The sequence below is a fragment of the Typopeltis vanoorti genome, chromosome 9 (assembly GCF_054136105.1).
Source record: "Typopeltis vanoorti isolate ZY-2024b chromosome 9, IOZ_Tvanoo_1.0, whole genome shotgun sequence".
Lineage (NCBI taxonomy): Eukaryota > Metazoa > Arthropoda > Arachnida > Uropygi > Thelyphonidae > Typopeltis > Typopeltis vanoorti.
In genome coordinates, this window is record NC_143557.1 from 104,139,412 (window position 1) to 104,156,012 (window position 16,601).

General features: G+C 34.3%; 1 protein-coding gene across 2 annotated transcripts; it reads right to left on the reverse strand.

Moving 5' to 3' along the window:
- Nucleotides 1–1,410: 1,410 nt before the first annotated feature.
- Nucleotides 1,411–12,535, reverse strand: LOC150103366 (uncharacterized). 2 transcript variants are annotated; one of them, XM_090398085.1, is made up of 4 exons: nucleotides 12,461–12,535; nucleotides 8,858–9,416; nucleotides 7,521–8,611; nucleotides 1,411–1,554 (listed from the first exon to the last, which is right to left on the reverse strand). In XM_090398085.1, the coding sequence occupies exons 1-3, from the start codon at nucleotides 12,470–12,472 to the stop codon at nucleotides 7,521–7,523; spliced, it is 1,662 nt and encodes a 553-aa protein (XP_090254211.1). In that variant the 5' UTR covers nucleotides 12,473–12,535; the 3' UTR covers nucleotides 1,411–1,554. The 2 variants fall into 2 exon arrangements, with proteins under 2 accessions (XP_090254211.1, XP_090254210.1); XM_090398084.1 differs by having other exon boundaries at nucleotides 7,521–9,416.
- Nucleotides 12,536–16,601: the final 4,066 nt, after the last annotated feature.

Sequence of the window (16,601 nt, forward strand, 5' to 3'; positions counted from 1 at the left end):
GATAGCCCTGTGACCTGAGATGTGTGAAATTTTTGTCTTCATTCCGTGATATCGGCACACATCACGTCAAAATCCAGTTTTTTTTTCAGCTGAAAACATGAAATAAGGCATATAGTACTAAGCTGTAGTTTGAAACCATATATCTGACAAGGGTGATGATGTGAGTTAGAATCAATGTTTTTATCAGTATGAGTTGGTTTTCTATATATCGAGAACTGTAAACTGCCTTTTGGTTGACGAAGAATGATTGCTAGTAGCAGAAAGATTATTATATAAGTATTTTGAGACTTTATACGTCAGACATCCATTGTCGTTCACAATAGATCTTAACGGGACATTTTCTTTATGCAATTTTGTAACGCCAAGTCTTGGAGCAAAAACTTGATGAATGTTTAGCCTTTTTACTCGTTCTACATCCTAAGAATGAACTTCTTCCAAGAGGCTGTTAAGTTTATTGATTTGTGATTGAGTTGGGTCTCAATCAATGCTTCTGTACGTAGAATGATCTTGTAGTAAAATATTAAGTTTTTCTAAAATAATTGTTCTTATCTTTGAACTACCAACTGCTCGACCTGTCGGCTTTAATAATAATTATAGAAGATAAGGCTTGAAATTCTTTTTTTAGATAGATTGCATTCAGTAGATATCGATTTAAATAAAATATACGCTGCTTGAAATCTAATTTTACTCGCTAATTAATTTGTAAATACACAAATTAGATTTATTGTTAAACACCCCTTAAGATTCATCTACTCCAGTAATGTAATTTGTCAGTTCAAAACAATTATTCGTAGGTGACTTGCGCAATATTGCGCAATAACCAAGCAGGCCATCTATTTTTTAATTTATGTATATTTCAGTCACTTCTTGGAAAAATACGATTGTAGTTTTAGCTATTAACTTTTACTAATTAAATATATTAAAACAACAATGGACGTAAAAAATAAAGTGTATAAGAAAAGCAGGATCATTTTTATTATTTCAGTTATAATATCTTTCATTTATCTTTGAACACACCGCTATATGTAGGCAATATAATACGAAACGTGGTTCAGCAATAAAGAGCTGAGCAGGTGGGTGATTTGACACAGTTTACGTCATCATAAAATGCATCTTGACGCAGCTAGAAAATTACTAGCTGTCTTTAAGGATGAGATGTGCAAGGAATTCAAAATTTTTTTTTTTTGTTTCTCTTTTATTAGTACCGGTTTTGTTTCTTCAGATCCCTTGTTCTCCATAACCTGTTCACATTGCCAGAAGCAATAATTTCTGACAATATAAACTCAGTTTAGGAATATAAAATAACACGTTTTTTTCTTTTTTAAAAAAATATTGTCTTTTACTTAGATATTTTACAAAAGATTCTTGATGATACTAAAATAAGCGAGAACAAAAAGAATAAACAATTGGTACTGTTTAAGAAACCAATAAGCAGTTTATTAGAAATGCTTTATATACAAAATGTGAGATTTGTGTCAATAGAGGGCGCCACATACTATGTGTAAAATTACACACAATTCCAATTGTTTTGTAGTCCAATCCTGAGCACTTATCCTGTAAAGTAGAATAGAATAAAATAAGTAAATATATTACTAATTTTCCCTAAAACTGTTAGTTGCATGTAATGATGAACACTATATATATATATTAAACCCAATCAATAATATTATATAATTAAATAATAATAATAATAATAATAATAATAATAATAATAATAATAATAAATGCTTTATGTACAAAATGTAGAAATTGATTATCCGATATTAAGAACATTCCATAGAAATACAATTGTCTAAGTGGTAAGATATTTAATAAGAGTCTATTTGAAGATCATTGCAGTATCCTTATAGTTAATATTAATTGGTGTGTAAAGAAATTAGAGGTGTCAATATTGTGATAAGTTCCATCTTAGCTTAGAATACCCAACTGTATAACAATTCGTATTCACGGAAAACATAACGTTCTTAAATTGTTACAGTTAAGAATCTTTAAAATTCTTATATTTTTTTCGCATAATTCTCTAGCATGTGGATTTTAGATTATGTTGCTGTGACAAAAGCTTTCTGTAGGTCTCGATAGCTTGCTAAGTTAGTTTATGTTAATTGATAAATATATTCGGTTTTGAAGTTCAACAGCCCTGTTCGGTACTATGGTTTTCTTTAAATCCAAGCTATTTTTTTGGACAAGTGATTGTTTTTTCCCTCTATATATTTCATCTATTTTAATTTTTATTAATTTCTAGAATATTTTAGAAACAAATCCTGAAGAAAGGAAATTGGTCTATAATTTCTAAGATCATTAGCCCAACTATTGCCAACTTCTTGCTCAGCCTTTCCCTGCGTCATGGTGAAAGCTCATGGTGTGTCATGGTGGTAGCGCTCAAATAATTCAAACTTCAAGGTTTTCCATAACCAATGTCTTAAACACTGATCTCCTTATCATTCTCAAATGGAATGAAGGTGACCTAGTGCACAGTTCTGTCTTATTATCCTAACATAAACATCCATAGCCTCTACAGTGTCCAAAAAATCTTGGCATTCTTTATTGTTGAAAACACTACTTCTCTTTTGCTGAACTCCTAAACTTTATAAATCCTAAATGCGACCAACTCTAGAATACTATTCTCACATTTGAATTTTGACATGCCACCAAAATATTCTTAAATTATATTATATTAAATTATATATATATATATATATATATAATTTAATATAATATAATTTAATATATTTATATTAAATATATATATATATATACATACATAAAGGCTCGTATCTTATGGTTCAACGCCTTTAGATCACTTGCTGTATCTGAAATTTGTCTTGTAATGGTTTATTAGGCTATTCCAGTTCAGATCTTTATCAAGATAAATTCCAAGTGTTTATAACTAGCGTTATAGTAGATAAACCCCCCGTTTTCGCTGAGGAATCTATCTTGTTTTTACATATCCGAAGAAGAATGTCGGATAGGATGAACGATGTTCTAAATATGAATAACTTTGTCTTAATAATATATATATATATTTTAAAAATGAAATGTTAAGTTTACTAATAGGCACTACAGGATATAAGCTAATGATGACAATCAAAATATTTAAAAAAAGCTTTTTTATGTATAATGTAATTTAGGCATTATATATAAAACAATCTGTATTATATCTTTGTATTATAATAAGTAAAATATTAGTACAGCAACTATACCCCCCCCCAAAAAAAAAACTCTAGCTATACAAATTTAAATGATAAAGAAATGCGTCATAAAATACACCTACTAGAAACAAGATGGAAGGTTTTCCAATAATATTCCAGATACAAGTGTATTATTGCTTTATTTGCTAAAAGATACTGATCCTCTCACTCTTCTAATGCTTTCTAAGCTTTAGAAGTAACTGCAAGTTATAAATTCTGCAAAAGCAATAGTTACATTAGTAAATACTTCGTCTTCTAGAGAATCAACTGTTGCCATTTCTAAGATTGTTGTTGCTCTGTCCCTGAAAACAAAGACCTCTTCTAGCTCACAGAATGCTTTTTTGGACAGTACTTTCATGTCCTTGATTATAAAATCATTAATATTTTCTTCACATTCGCCTATAGGATCAGTATCACTAAAGAAAACAGCTAGAAGCAAACTTCTGTCCACAGGTTTTAGATGATTTATATAAATAGTATTCAACGTTTCTGCATATACTTGAAATTTCTGTCGGTGATTTCTGTTGTCATTTAAAGAAGCTAGAAAGAAATTTTACTCTCTTACTCTGTAACTGTGGAAAATATTCATCTAAATCAGGATGTACTAATATCAGCTGCTTATGAATTATATAAAGTTCATCGACGCTAAGTAATGTAGCTTTGTTTTTACTATCTGTGTCACTTGCTTTACGTCTTTCTTCATGAAACACTATAGCTATCTTGTTTACTTCATCATTCCATGCACAGATAATCTTAAGATAACTGGAACATTCTTCTGGACTAAAGAAGTCTTCTTTTACAGCAACTCAATCATCTAACTCCATAGCCAGAGTGGCATATTCAAACTAGCTACTCAGATAGTTTTCAATTAGTACTACCCAACTTAATTTACATTGAATAAATACTTTTCTACTATGTGATAATCATTTCTGGTTAGTGGTTTTGCATATATAATAATAATAATAATAATAAGGCAGGAAAATAATAGTAATAATATTTTTTTAAATTGATCTCTCAAATATTAACATATATACAATTATCATCTTGAGTAACATTCAGTATGTTATTTTACAAGGTTCAGTACTGAGCGCTACATATAATGAGATTTCCACAATAATGATGATAACATAGTTTTTTTGCTGTCTTTTAAAATAACAATCACAGTTTATTTTTTACAATTACATAGTTCGGAGTTACACAAGTTATATAATATTACATGTAGTTTACTATTTTTTTTTCAAAGTTTGAGAAAGAGTGATTATACAACAGTATTTACACATATGCAATTAAAATATTATATTCCCTATTTCTCACAAACATACAATGTAAACTCATTTTTTACATATTTTTTTTAATAATAAGAATAATTTATTATATTATTTTTTTCATGTTACATAGTAACATTATAAAGCAAGAATAGCGATGGAAAGAGATGCCTTTAATAGAAAATGGAATTTATTCAGAAGTAAAATGAACAGAAACCTAAAGAAAAGACTAATAAAAAGTTATGTGTGGAGTGTTGCTCTCTGTGCAGCTGAAACTTGAACATTGAAGAAAGAAGACATTAAGATTTTGGAAAGCGTTGAAATGTGGACTTGGAGAAAGATGGAAAAAATCAAATGGACAGATAAAATAACTAATGAAGTCTTAAAATGAGTAGAAGAAGGAAGCCTGTTAAGGAAGATAAAAAGAAGTAATGGAAACTAGATTGGGCATATTCTGAGAGGGAATGGAATCATCAGAGATGCCATCGAAGGAAAAATAGATGGACGAAGACCAAATGGAAGAGTAAAGAAAACAATGCTAGATGATATGCTCAATGGAGACAGGTACACAACCTTGAAAGAGAAGGCTCAGAACAGAAGAGAGTGGAAGGAAAGTTTCTGCTACTAAGAGAAGAACACCTGCTCAATTGCAGAATACTAAAGAAGAAGAAGAAATAATATTATATTAATGATATTATCACATAATAATCAGTATCTTCTTTATTGTTATGCAATTTACTGACTGTTTTGTTACATTTCTACATTTGATTATAAGGATTACGTGTAGATGGGTGAGGCAAGTTAATCCCACCTACTTCGATGCTTGGGTTTTAGCCTTCACTATTTGTGTTGTTGTTACTGTTTATGCATGGCAGTAGGCACTGGATGCTGGTGATTTGTGATTGGTATGTTAGTGTTAATGATGTATTAACTTTGTTGGTATATTTTCCAGAATTCGTTTTTTAATGTTCTGTAGTTATCTATGTGTTTTAAATTTCTTGGTAGGTTGTTGAGTTACGTGGGTATCTGATGTGATCTCACAGAAGAACCGTATGAGTTGTTGAAGGGTGTAGCAATGTAGAGCGTTGTTGTAGGTCGTGTTATACGATATGTGTCTCTGTTGTTTCGATAGGTGATGTTGAAGTAATTCCTTGTTAATGTCATGTAGTGTTTCAGGTTTTTAATGCTCAGGATTCAGTGTGTCGCCATGTGCTGATCGGATATTGGTTGTTGCGTGTAAGGTGTCTAAATCACTGTTGACACAATTTTCCTGTGTAATGTTTCTAATTTTGTTAGGTGGCTGTTTGATGTGCTTTCATAGACTGTATGCCGTATCTGAGTAGGGATTCGCTGATACCGCGATATAGGAGTTTTTTATGTTGGATGGAATAATGTATTTTACTTGGAAGAGTTTAGCTGCGATGATCCGGAGTTTGGTATGTAGGTATTCTATATGTTTTGTCCATTTAAGGTGGGAATCTATATAGAGACCGAGGTATTTTGCATGTGTTACAGGTTTGATTTCGGAACATTGGCAGGTATTTTTGTTGTTAATGCAGCGGTATGTGTGACAATGTATCGATAGTGGTGTGGGGCGTATGATTCTTGGGTTATGTATTATCAACATCTGTGTTTTGGTGCCGTTGATTAGAATTGCGTTTTGGTGGAAGTATGTTGTGATTTCATTTAGGTCTTGTTGTGCGTTGCAGAGAGCCGTGTTGATGTCTGTGTGGATTGCTAGTAGTGCGGTGTCATCTGCCTACTGAAATATTTGACTTCTTATAGCCAGGTTATGAACATCATTAATCTATAGGGAATGTATAAGGGAATTTTCCCAGAAACTATACCTAATTAATGTATATGTTGAAAAGTGTGGGTGATAATATGGCGACTTGAGAGACACCGTGTTTTATTTGTATATATATCCCGGCTGTGACATGTGCCTATTTTTGCTACTTTTGTTCTGTTTGAGAGGTTGTTCTTGAACCATGTATGCAGTGTTCCTTTTATACCTATTGAGTATAGTTTGGTGAGTAGTATGTCATGTTCAAGTGTGTCAAATGCTTTGGTTAGGTCCAGCAGTATAAGGACAGCGTACTTGTTTTTGTCGAGAGCTTTGTTTATTCTCTTGGCGATGTCTTCTAATAAAGTAATGGTGCTTTTTGTTTTCTGGAAGCCGTATTGGTTTTGTGAGATGATGTTGTACTTCTGTAAATAGTTCTGTGGTCTGGTGTGTGTTATTTTTTCTAGAATTTTTGAGATGACTGGTAGTGTAACTATTGGTCTGTAGTTCTGAGTATCGTTTCTTTTGCCGTGTTTGTATATTGACGTAATTACTGCAGTTTTTAGTTGTTGTGTAATAATTCCTGTGTCGAATGTTATGTTCACGAGTTTCAAAAGTATTGGATTTATTTGTTCAAAGTGTGTTATAAGGTCTGTGAGTCTTATTTTGTCTATTCCTGGAGTGGTCTTTGGTATTTTCGTTGTAGGAGTGCTTCTTTCAGTTCCTGTTTTGTTACGGGTGGAAACCACATAGTTTGTTGTTGACTTTGTGTCGGTAGTTTTTTGTTGATTGTTGGTAGTTTGTCTTTTTTGAGTTGTGTGATGCTGTTTGTGAAAGCATGGTTGAATGAGTTTGCTAGTTGCTGATACTACTACTACTACTACTACTACTAATAATAATAATAATATTATTATTATTATTAGTAGTAGTAGTAGTAGTAGAAGAATAAATTCTTCTTCTTGTTATTATTAATTTAATAATAGCAGTAGTCGTATTTATAACCAGTGAATTTTACAAATCGCTGATAATACAAACAAAATTATGATAGTTTTATTGATGCAATCCTTAGTTGTAATGAGCATCCATTATAGCGACTTGCTGTTTGGTTATAATAGACTTTACACATAGAAAATCTTCTACTCTAGCCAAACCAGACAGTATAAAATCAACAATGAAATTATAGTCAGTTACAATGATCATAACAACTTTAGTGCTGTGATTCCACACCCTTTCATATTAAGACATTTATATTAATCAAAATGCCTTTTATGGCAGCATACTTACTTATCCTGATTTTCTTGCATAATCAGCAAGAAAAGTCTCTTCTCTTTCTTGTCCAACTTTAATACCGCCTTTAACTCCTCCATTGCCACCACCCAAACCACCTCCAAATCTATCGTAGTCTCCTCCTAATACACCGCGTCCTTCTCCAATTTCACCACCAAATTTACTGTTATCTCCTAATCCAACGCCATTACCTCTTCCTAATCCTCCACGTCCTCCTCCTAGTCCACCACGTCCTCTTCCTAGTCCACCACGTCCTCCTCCTAGTCCACCACGTCCTCCTCCTAGTCCACCACGTCCTCCTCCTAGTCCACCACGTCCTCCTCCTCCTCCCCGTCCGCCACGTCCTCTTTTAAATTCACTATCTTCTGATATTCCTCCTTCGATTCCACCGCGTCCTCCTCCAATTCCATCACGTCCGTCACGTCCTCCTCCAATTCCACCACGCCCACCTTTAAATTCAGAGGTTTCTAATTTTCCTAGCTTGATTTGACCTCCAAATCCACCACGTCCACCTCCAATTTCACCACGTCCTCCTCCAAATTTACTGTTATCTCCTAATTCAATGCCATTACCTCTTCCTAATCCTCCACGTCCTCCTCCTAGTCCACCACGTCCTCCTCCTCCTCCCCGTCCTCTTTTAAATTCACTATCTTCTGATATTCCTCCTTCGATTCCACCGCGTCCTCCTCCAATTCCACCACGTCCGTCACGTCCTCCTCCAATTCCACCACGCCCACCTTTAAATTCAGAGGTTTCTAATTTTCCTAGCTTGATTTGACCTCCAAATCCACCACGTCCACCTCCAATTTCACCACGTCCTCCTCCAAATTTACTGTTATCTCCTAATTCAACGCCATTACCTCTTCCTAATCCTCCACGTCCTCCTCCTAGTCCACCACGTCCTCCTCCTCCTCCCCGTCCTCTTTTAAATTCACTATCTTCTGATATTCCTCCTTCGATTCCACCGCGTCCTCCTCCAATTCCACCACGTCCGTCACGTCCTCCTCCAATTCCACCACGCCCACCTTTAAATTCAGAGGTTTCTAATTTTCCTAGCTTGATTTGACCTCCAAATCCACCACGTCCACCTCCAATTTCACCACGTCCTCCTCCAAATTTACTGTTATCTCCTAATCCAACGCCATTACCTCTTCCTAATCCTCCACGTCCTCCTCCTAGTCCACCACGTCCTCCTCCTCCTCCCCGTCCGCCACGTCCTCTTTTAAATTCACTATCTTCTGATATTCCTCCTTCGATTCCACCGCGTCCTCCTCCAATTCCACCACGCCCACCTTTAAATTCATAGGTTTCTAATTTTCCTACCTTGATTTGACCTCCAATTTCACCACGTCCGCCTCCAAATTCGTCATTTAAATTTCCTCCTTTAAATCCACCGCGCCCACCTCTTCCAAATCTGTCGTTCTCTCCTCTGAAAGGTCTACCTCCAAGTCCGCCACGACCACTGTCAATTCCACCCCGTTCACCTCCAATACCATCTCGTCTGCCTCCGAATTCATCATCTCCTACATTTCCTCCTTTTATTCTGCCACGTCCACCGCCAATTCCACCACGCCCACCTCCAATGCCACCTCGTTGGCCTCCAAATTCATCACCTCCTAAATTTCCTTCTTTTATTTCGCCACGTCCGCCTGCAATTCCACCTCGTTCGCCTCCGAATTCACCATCTCCTAAATTTCCTCCTTTTATTCCACCACGTCTACCTACAAATCTATCGTTGTCTCCTCCAAGACGTCCTCCCCCAAATTTTCCATCTCCACTCAAACCCCCTCCTTCTTGTTTTCCACCAGATCCTCCCAATCCAGATTCATTTGTTTTGCCCTTTCTATCAGCACACACTGCAAAAATCAACGTCACGAAGAGAATCAGAACCACCTGAAATGAACAAAAAAAATCAATGTATGTACAGTTAACATCTACGTGGTGTAGTTTATGTAGTAATTACTAATATTAGTGTGTTACTCGTATTTAATAGCTAATAATATGAATTTCTAAAATAGTTACTATTGTGAGTTTTTACTAATATTTGCATTGTATTAGCCAATGACTTTTAGGAAATTAGTATTGTAGCAGTCTCCAAGGTTCATTGCCTTCCAGTAACATGTATGATAAAAGTATTTTTTCCTAATTCTAACCAGTATTTATGATAAGTTATCATACAAGTGAATTGTGAAGATACTTTAAGCGCAAGTTCTAGTAGTGAAGAATCTTCAATGCAAATTTTGTTTGCTTACATAGGAAAGAATTAATCAACAATAAAATTTCTTTGCAAGTATAATTTAGTATAAAAATAAAATGTACTTTTCAAAGTTCTCTATAAGTAGTGTAGAAATTTTTAATTTTAATTAAAACACGTTTTTCTTTTTTAAATAAATTTGTCATAATAAAATATATATATAAAATATAAAAATAAAAATAAAAAGGTCTGTATAGATAAGTAGAAATCGCGCTTATGTCCTCTGTGGTTGGTAGCTCGAAGTCAGACTTAAGTTCAAGTCTAGTCGGCGGAGGAACTTTTTCTAGACCTATCTTCGACCGATTCACGAGTTAGTCGATCTCTGGCACAGGCAAGAGGGTTTTTCCTCCTGGAAAGTAGTTTTTTTTTTAATCCCGTAAACTCCAGAAATCTTGTTAGGGTTAGGTACCAAGAGATGGCAGCACTTGTTTTCCAGCCTCTTCATTGGTGGCTGCTATAATTAGTGATAGACATGGGCAAGCTATCTCTGATTGGCTACTGGTGGAGATTGAACTGCCCACTCAGTCTCTAAACGCTATATAGGGTATAAAGGCCTCGCGTACTCCCTAAGGGAATAAAAGGCGTTAGCTGAATTTTTTTTTTGCTGAAAATATAAATATTTTCTTCAATAAATATGCAAATTCTGGTAAAACAATTCCAGAGGATAAGATGGCAATGCTATAGCCAATGAAGTTTTAACTGAGGCTCGGCTATTGCTGTTATCTCGCCATGACTTGAGCTTATAGCTCAATAACACACTCTGTCCATATATTTTCTTCTACAGATAACGGGGAATATGAAAAGCGTTCTTGCTTCACCCATCTAGCCAAATAATAATAATAATAAATACAAATTCTACCATACACTGGAAACACGCTTAAAATAATTTCGTTTTTTTAAGAAATAACATTAACGATTAAAAAAATGATTTCATTTATATTTTTAAAATATAAATTAAGTCAATTAAATGGTATATATATATATATATATATATATATATATATATATATATATATATATATATATATATATATATATATATATATATATATATATATATATATATATATATATATATACAAGCTCGAATGAGATATCTTGGTCTTAGTTTTGTGCAATTTCAGAATGTTCAATATGCACGAAGATAGAGTTCATGTGTAGAGTCATATACAAAACATAAATAACGTTATTTCGATAAATATGTTGTATTGTGTTAACTCCAAATGCACTTTTTTATACTCTCTTGATGAATCTTTTTTAGAAGCTAATATGATAGATGCAATATTCTGAACCCTTCTACTTTTAACAAACCTCAGTCTGATTTGACTGATTTTAGTATTAACTAGAGTTTAATTCGATTTTTATTAAAATTCATTAAAATAATATATAATTTATCATATTTTAATTTGCAATAATTATTATATAATAATTTTAAACAGGAATTTTTATAATCCTTTATATTTATGAACTATTTTTATAAATAAAGATACACTAATAATTGTTTTGCATGTGTGCATTTATATATTATGCGCAAGAAAAAAGAGAGTCCTTTTTAGGACTTCCAGGGTACCGAATGGCAATACTGTAGCCAATGAAGTTTTAACTGGGGCTTGGCTATTGCCGTTACCCAGCCATGACTAGAGCTTTTAGCTCAATAACAGCCCAACCACACAGATTTTCTTCATTCAGATGACGGGATAAAGAGTCAAGGACTCAGTCCATCTCCCAGTTCTTTTAAGAACTTTAAGATCCCGTGTGAATGGTAGGAATCGACCATGAGATGCGGTGATTAATACCCATGGAGGGTAATGGGTGACATTGTTGTAGCCAATGAAGTTCTAACTGAGGCTTGGCTATTGCTGTTACCCTCTTGCCATGATCAGAGCTTTAATAGCTCAATAATACCTTATCCTTACTGTCCTCTACAGAGAACGTGGAATATGAAAAGCAATCTTGCTTCGACCCTTTAAGCCAGTCCTTATAAGGATAAGATCCCCGTGTGATTGCCGGGATAAGAATAGCACCAATATAGCTAATGCATGTCGTACGAGGCGACTAAAATTGGTACCCAGGGAGGATAATGAATGGCAATGCTGTAGCCAATGAAGTTCTAACTGAGGCTTGGCTATTGCTGTTACCCTCCTGCCGTGATCAGAGCTTTAATAGCTCAATAACACCTTATCCCTACACTGTCCTCTACAGATAATGGGGAAGATGAAAAGCATTCTTGCACGCCTCTTTAAGCCAGTCCTTATAAGGATAAGGACAGATTTTGGTGTGAGCAGCACAGGGTCAATTGTTGTTTGAGTTGATGCATGATATACATGAAACTATCACGATTTATATTTCGCACTTAATTAACTTTGCTTCGTTTCATCAGATTATATATATAATTTTTAGCATCTGTCTTCCCCACATCACGTCCATCTTCAGAGAGTACACACTTGTCATATCAGTCATACATACTTGTATGACTGATTTCAATCAAACTCGCAAACTTTAGGCTTAAGTGTGGATACGCCAATCACTCGTCCAACCAAGTAGGCTATATATATATAAAACCGACAAACCACTTTTTATTTTAAAATAAAATTATTTTAAAATAAAAATTAGTTTAAAATAAAATAATTGATATTGTACTACAAAAAATTTTTTTGAAGGACTACGATATTATGATACTTACCAAATACTTCATAATTAGTCTAAACCAGAGTGTGTTTCAACTAACAGTATACCAACTACTATATAAAAATAAAAATAAAAAATTAACATATATATATATATACTCTCGTTGTCTAGCGGTTTTCAGTGCTCTAAGTGACGTCATAGCAACATCAGTTTGATTTGTAATCTCATAGGTGAATGATTAATCACTGGTAATAGTGAAAACAGATAATTCCGGAAGCTAACATTAAAGTAAGCCAATGATAAATTGTCTGAAATTCTGTGTCGCCAAGAATTTCACGGAACATCACAGACATTAGAGATTCTAGATAACAAGACGAGGAAATTACGTGTAGATGTCATGCAACTTAGTACATTACGTAAGTGCACGTGTCTGTGAAGTGTCGCTACTGAGGAACATGACATGCATGAAGATGATGCGTCTCGCTCAGAGCCGTGCGGAAAAACACATAAAACAAATGAGAATACCGAGTTAGCTTTGTAAGTAATAAAAAATAGTAATAAGTAATATAGGTGTCACTACCATCACTCACAAACAAGGCAAGAAAAAAATAATAAAAAGAAATAAGAGTTGGCGGTATAATGTTATGAGTATTTCAATGGAGAGAGAGAGAGAGAGAGAGAGAGAGAGAGAGAGAGGTCTATTTGGCCTTGATTTTTTCATTTATTTAAGGAGGGATGAAATTATCTGATACAGAGCATTGAGATCGCAAGCCAAAACTAAAAAAATATATGTTATACAGATGTAGCATTTTAACTAACCAGGCTGACCTTACTTAGGATTAGCATGCATTATGCTACCCACTAGCGTCTTATGCATGGCTGAATGTGTGAAAACAAATAACAATCAGAAGAGACATTCATACCCAAGGTGAGATTCGAGCGACAGATTCTTTTTATCACCCCATGTTTCGTACCATAAACCACAAGGTTACTTGAGGGCTTTAAAAGACGCTTTTTTTAATGTTGATCCCAAGGTGCCAGTGTATCTAGATAAGATCACTCATACCTCAATACGGCAATAGCGATTATACGAAAATTATACGAAAATAGCGGTTTCAAGCATTATTTGTATTCTTTGTAGCTTTGCAGAGTATCAGAATATCCTAATATATTCATTATTATTTATTTACTCTACTGCTAACTGACAAATAATTCTGGTGATATTCAACATATGGCCTCTTCCAGCTAAGCATGTCCCATCTTCCTATGGTGTGGCCTGTTTCCAAACAAAAAACCAGATTCTTGAGAATCGGATGATATTGCCGCCATAAAGGTATTTATGTAGAAGAAGACAGTTTCCTAGCTTGGCGAAGTACTAACATCTTGCTTACGGTACATCGTATTGTTATGATTGGTGTACATGGCAGTGGTTCTATCTTTGATCTTTCCTTTACATACGACCTGAATATACGAGGTGTAACAATTTAATTCCCAGAACGGTCGCGTAGTGTCGCCCGTGTGGTGATTTGGTTAGCTCTTGCAAAAACAATAGAGATCTGTGTGTAAACTTTGGTTTAAAAATGTGTGATTGAAATTTGAAGCAGAGTGTTAACATCAAATTTTCTGTAAAAATCGGCAAAATTGCTATTGAAACGTCGGAGCTGTTGAAAGTGGCATATGGTGTGGATCTCTGAAAAAAAGTCAAGCGTCTTTGAGTGGCATAAGAGATTCAAAGGTGGGAGAGAAGATGTGAAGCACAACCCCAGAAGTAGGCAGCCAAAAATAAAAGTGACGGATGCACATGTGAACAGAGTGCGAGATTTGGTACAGTCTGACAGACGATTAAGTGTGCGATTAATGGCTGATGAATTGCAAATGAATCGAAAAAGGAGGTTACTTCGAAGGCGACAGTAACAACTAATGCACAGTTCCGAAAGTAGGCTTTTTACAGGTGCATTCCGGGAATTAAATTGTCACACCTCGTACATTCACTAAATTTACATACCCTACAATGGCATGTCAAACAGACTGCGGAGTTCTTAAACTTTTATTACGTTACCCTCAAAGAGCATGTCTGACATGTTCCTCATGGGTACAGCAGTATAGCAGTTCCACAGACCAACCGATTAATGGTACAAGAAATCGAAGTTAATGGTAACGAACCTAGAGGATCCCCAGCCATTCTATTTTCACTTATTCTGAAAAATTTGAAAAAAAAAAAAATGTTAGCACGTCTGCTACTTCCAAGCACTCCAGTGCTTTGTAATAAACTTATTTCTGTTTATATCACTAATCATAGCAGGCACCAAAAAACACTGCAATATCGCTGAAAAAAAATAGTAATAACTTGTAGAAGTCTTGTGGTATCTCCAACTTTAATCAACCTAATGAAAACTTGTGCTACACTTATCCAATACTATGCTCACAGTCTTTTCATACTCCTCTGACATCTTTCCTACAGAATCATAGCAAGCCTACACACAAAATAATAATTCTTCTCGTGTCTTTTATGAACAATTAACTGTGGGTAATCCCCATTGTGTTTGAAGTTCTCCAGAATTTACGTCCATCCAATATTATTTCTTTGAAGAAAGATCCCACATCACTTTCTCTTTTCATTGATGGTATTAAAATCGCCAGACAAGATCAGATTTCGATTAGTCTGATCTTTTAAAACGATAGATCAGTCCGAACTCATCTCCAACTTCGCTTGTATTATATCATTTTTTTTTGTCCTAAATGAAGTTGTTACTATTTTATTTATATTTACCGAAATTTTGCTAAAATAAAGTATTCAGTAAGCTTATTCTGTTTATATATGAGTGCTTATAGTTTTAATTTATTTGTTGTATATACTGACCTAATATTTATTGTTGCTTATCGTTAAATAGCAGAAAGCATATTTGTTTTGCTATTTTGTATGCACTGAACGACTTTTTTAGCCTTTATTATTAACTAGCTTCCCAGATATATTTCATAAACTTTTTAACTCATGTTCCATCTAATGTTTTAAAAGCTAAAACTTTTATAACGATTTACTTATTAATTGGCATTGGTTTTTGCAGTTTTCCTGTGGAACCTGAGATAGAGGGGAAAAAGGAATAAAGAACGTTATTGTATACTTGGACCAAAATTTCAACAATGTAGGCATAGTGAAAGTCGGTCAGCAGCCAATTGAGAAACAACAATATACACATGTGCTTAACTGATGCAACAGTAGCAGACAACAGCAGAAAAAAATTACACAAGAAACAGATGCATGCCTATTGGTTTAAAATTCGACTTTAGCAAGAAAAAAAAGTTCATCAATACTCCTTCTTTATAAATAAATATAACAATCACTAAAGCGCTAATTCATTGCAATAAAATGCTATTTTCGAATACAAATGTACCCATAGAAATGCTGTATGTTTCAAAATGAAAAATGTGCATTTCTTGTAACTCTAATACTAGAAAAATCAACGTTGTTTGCTTTGCACCTTACAAACTTTTTACCTTTTGTTACTATCTGAAATTATTATGCGTAGAAACACCTGCCTGTAATCATGTCTGATGTTTAACAAGCTGTGTGCGTGCGTGGGTATTTCCGTAGGCTACTGCAAAAGTCACCTTTATGCCCCCCCCCCCTACCAGACCTCATGTGTTCTTTTCTTTAGGGCTATCAAACAAGAATGTTTGTGTCTAGGGATGCCAATGAACTCCCGACGTCAGAAGCGGTGACGCAAATGGTGAATTCAACTTCGTGAACCTTTCCGTGAGTCCACTTTTGTTCGTAGGGTTCCAGGAGTTACCAAGTGACCTATTGCACCCGTCTGCAAAATTAGTGACCTTGCTTAGAATCAACTTCTCCATTGGTTAGAATTTACCATGAAGTTCCAAAATGATATCAATCACTCAAGAATCTTGTATACTCAAGATATGTAAAACTTAACATGTATACAGGCTCCAGAAAATTAATGATTATTATGTACATATAATGTATATACAATATAATTATGAATACAGATGGATAATAAAATCTTTATTAACTTATTTATCATAAAAATATTCAAATAATAGTCCTTATTTTTGATTTAACAATTGATCCAACTATTTGGATGAACTGTTGTTGATCTAATAATAATTAATAATGAATACTTTTGGAAAACAACTTTTCTATCTTAAATTAAAAAAAAACAGAGTTGTATGAATTTTGA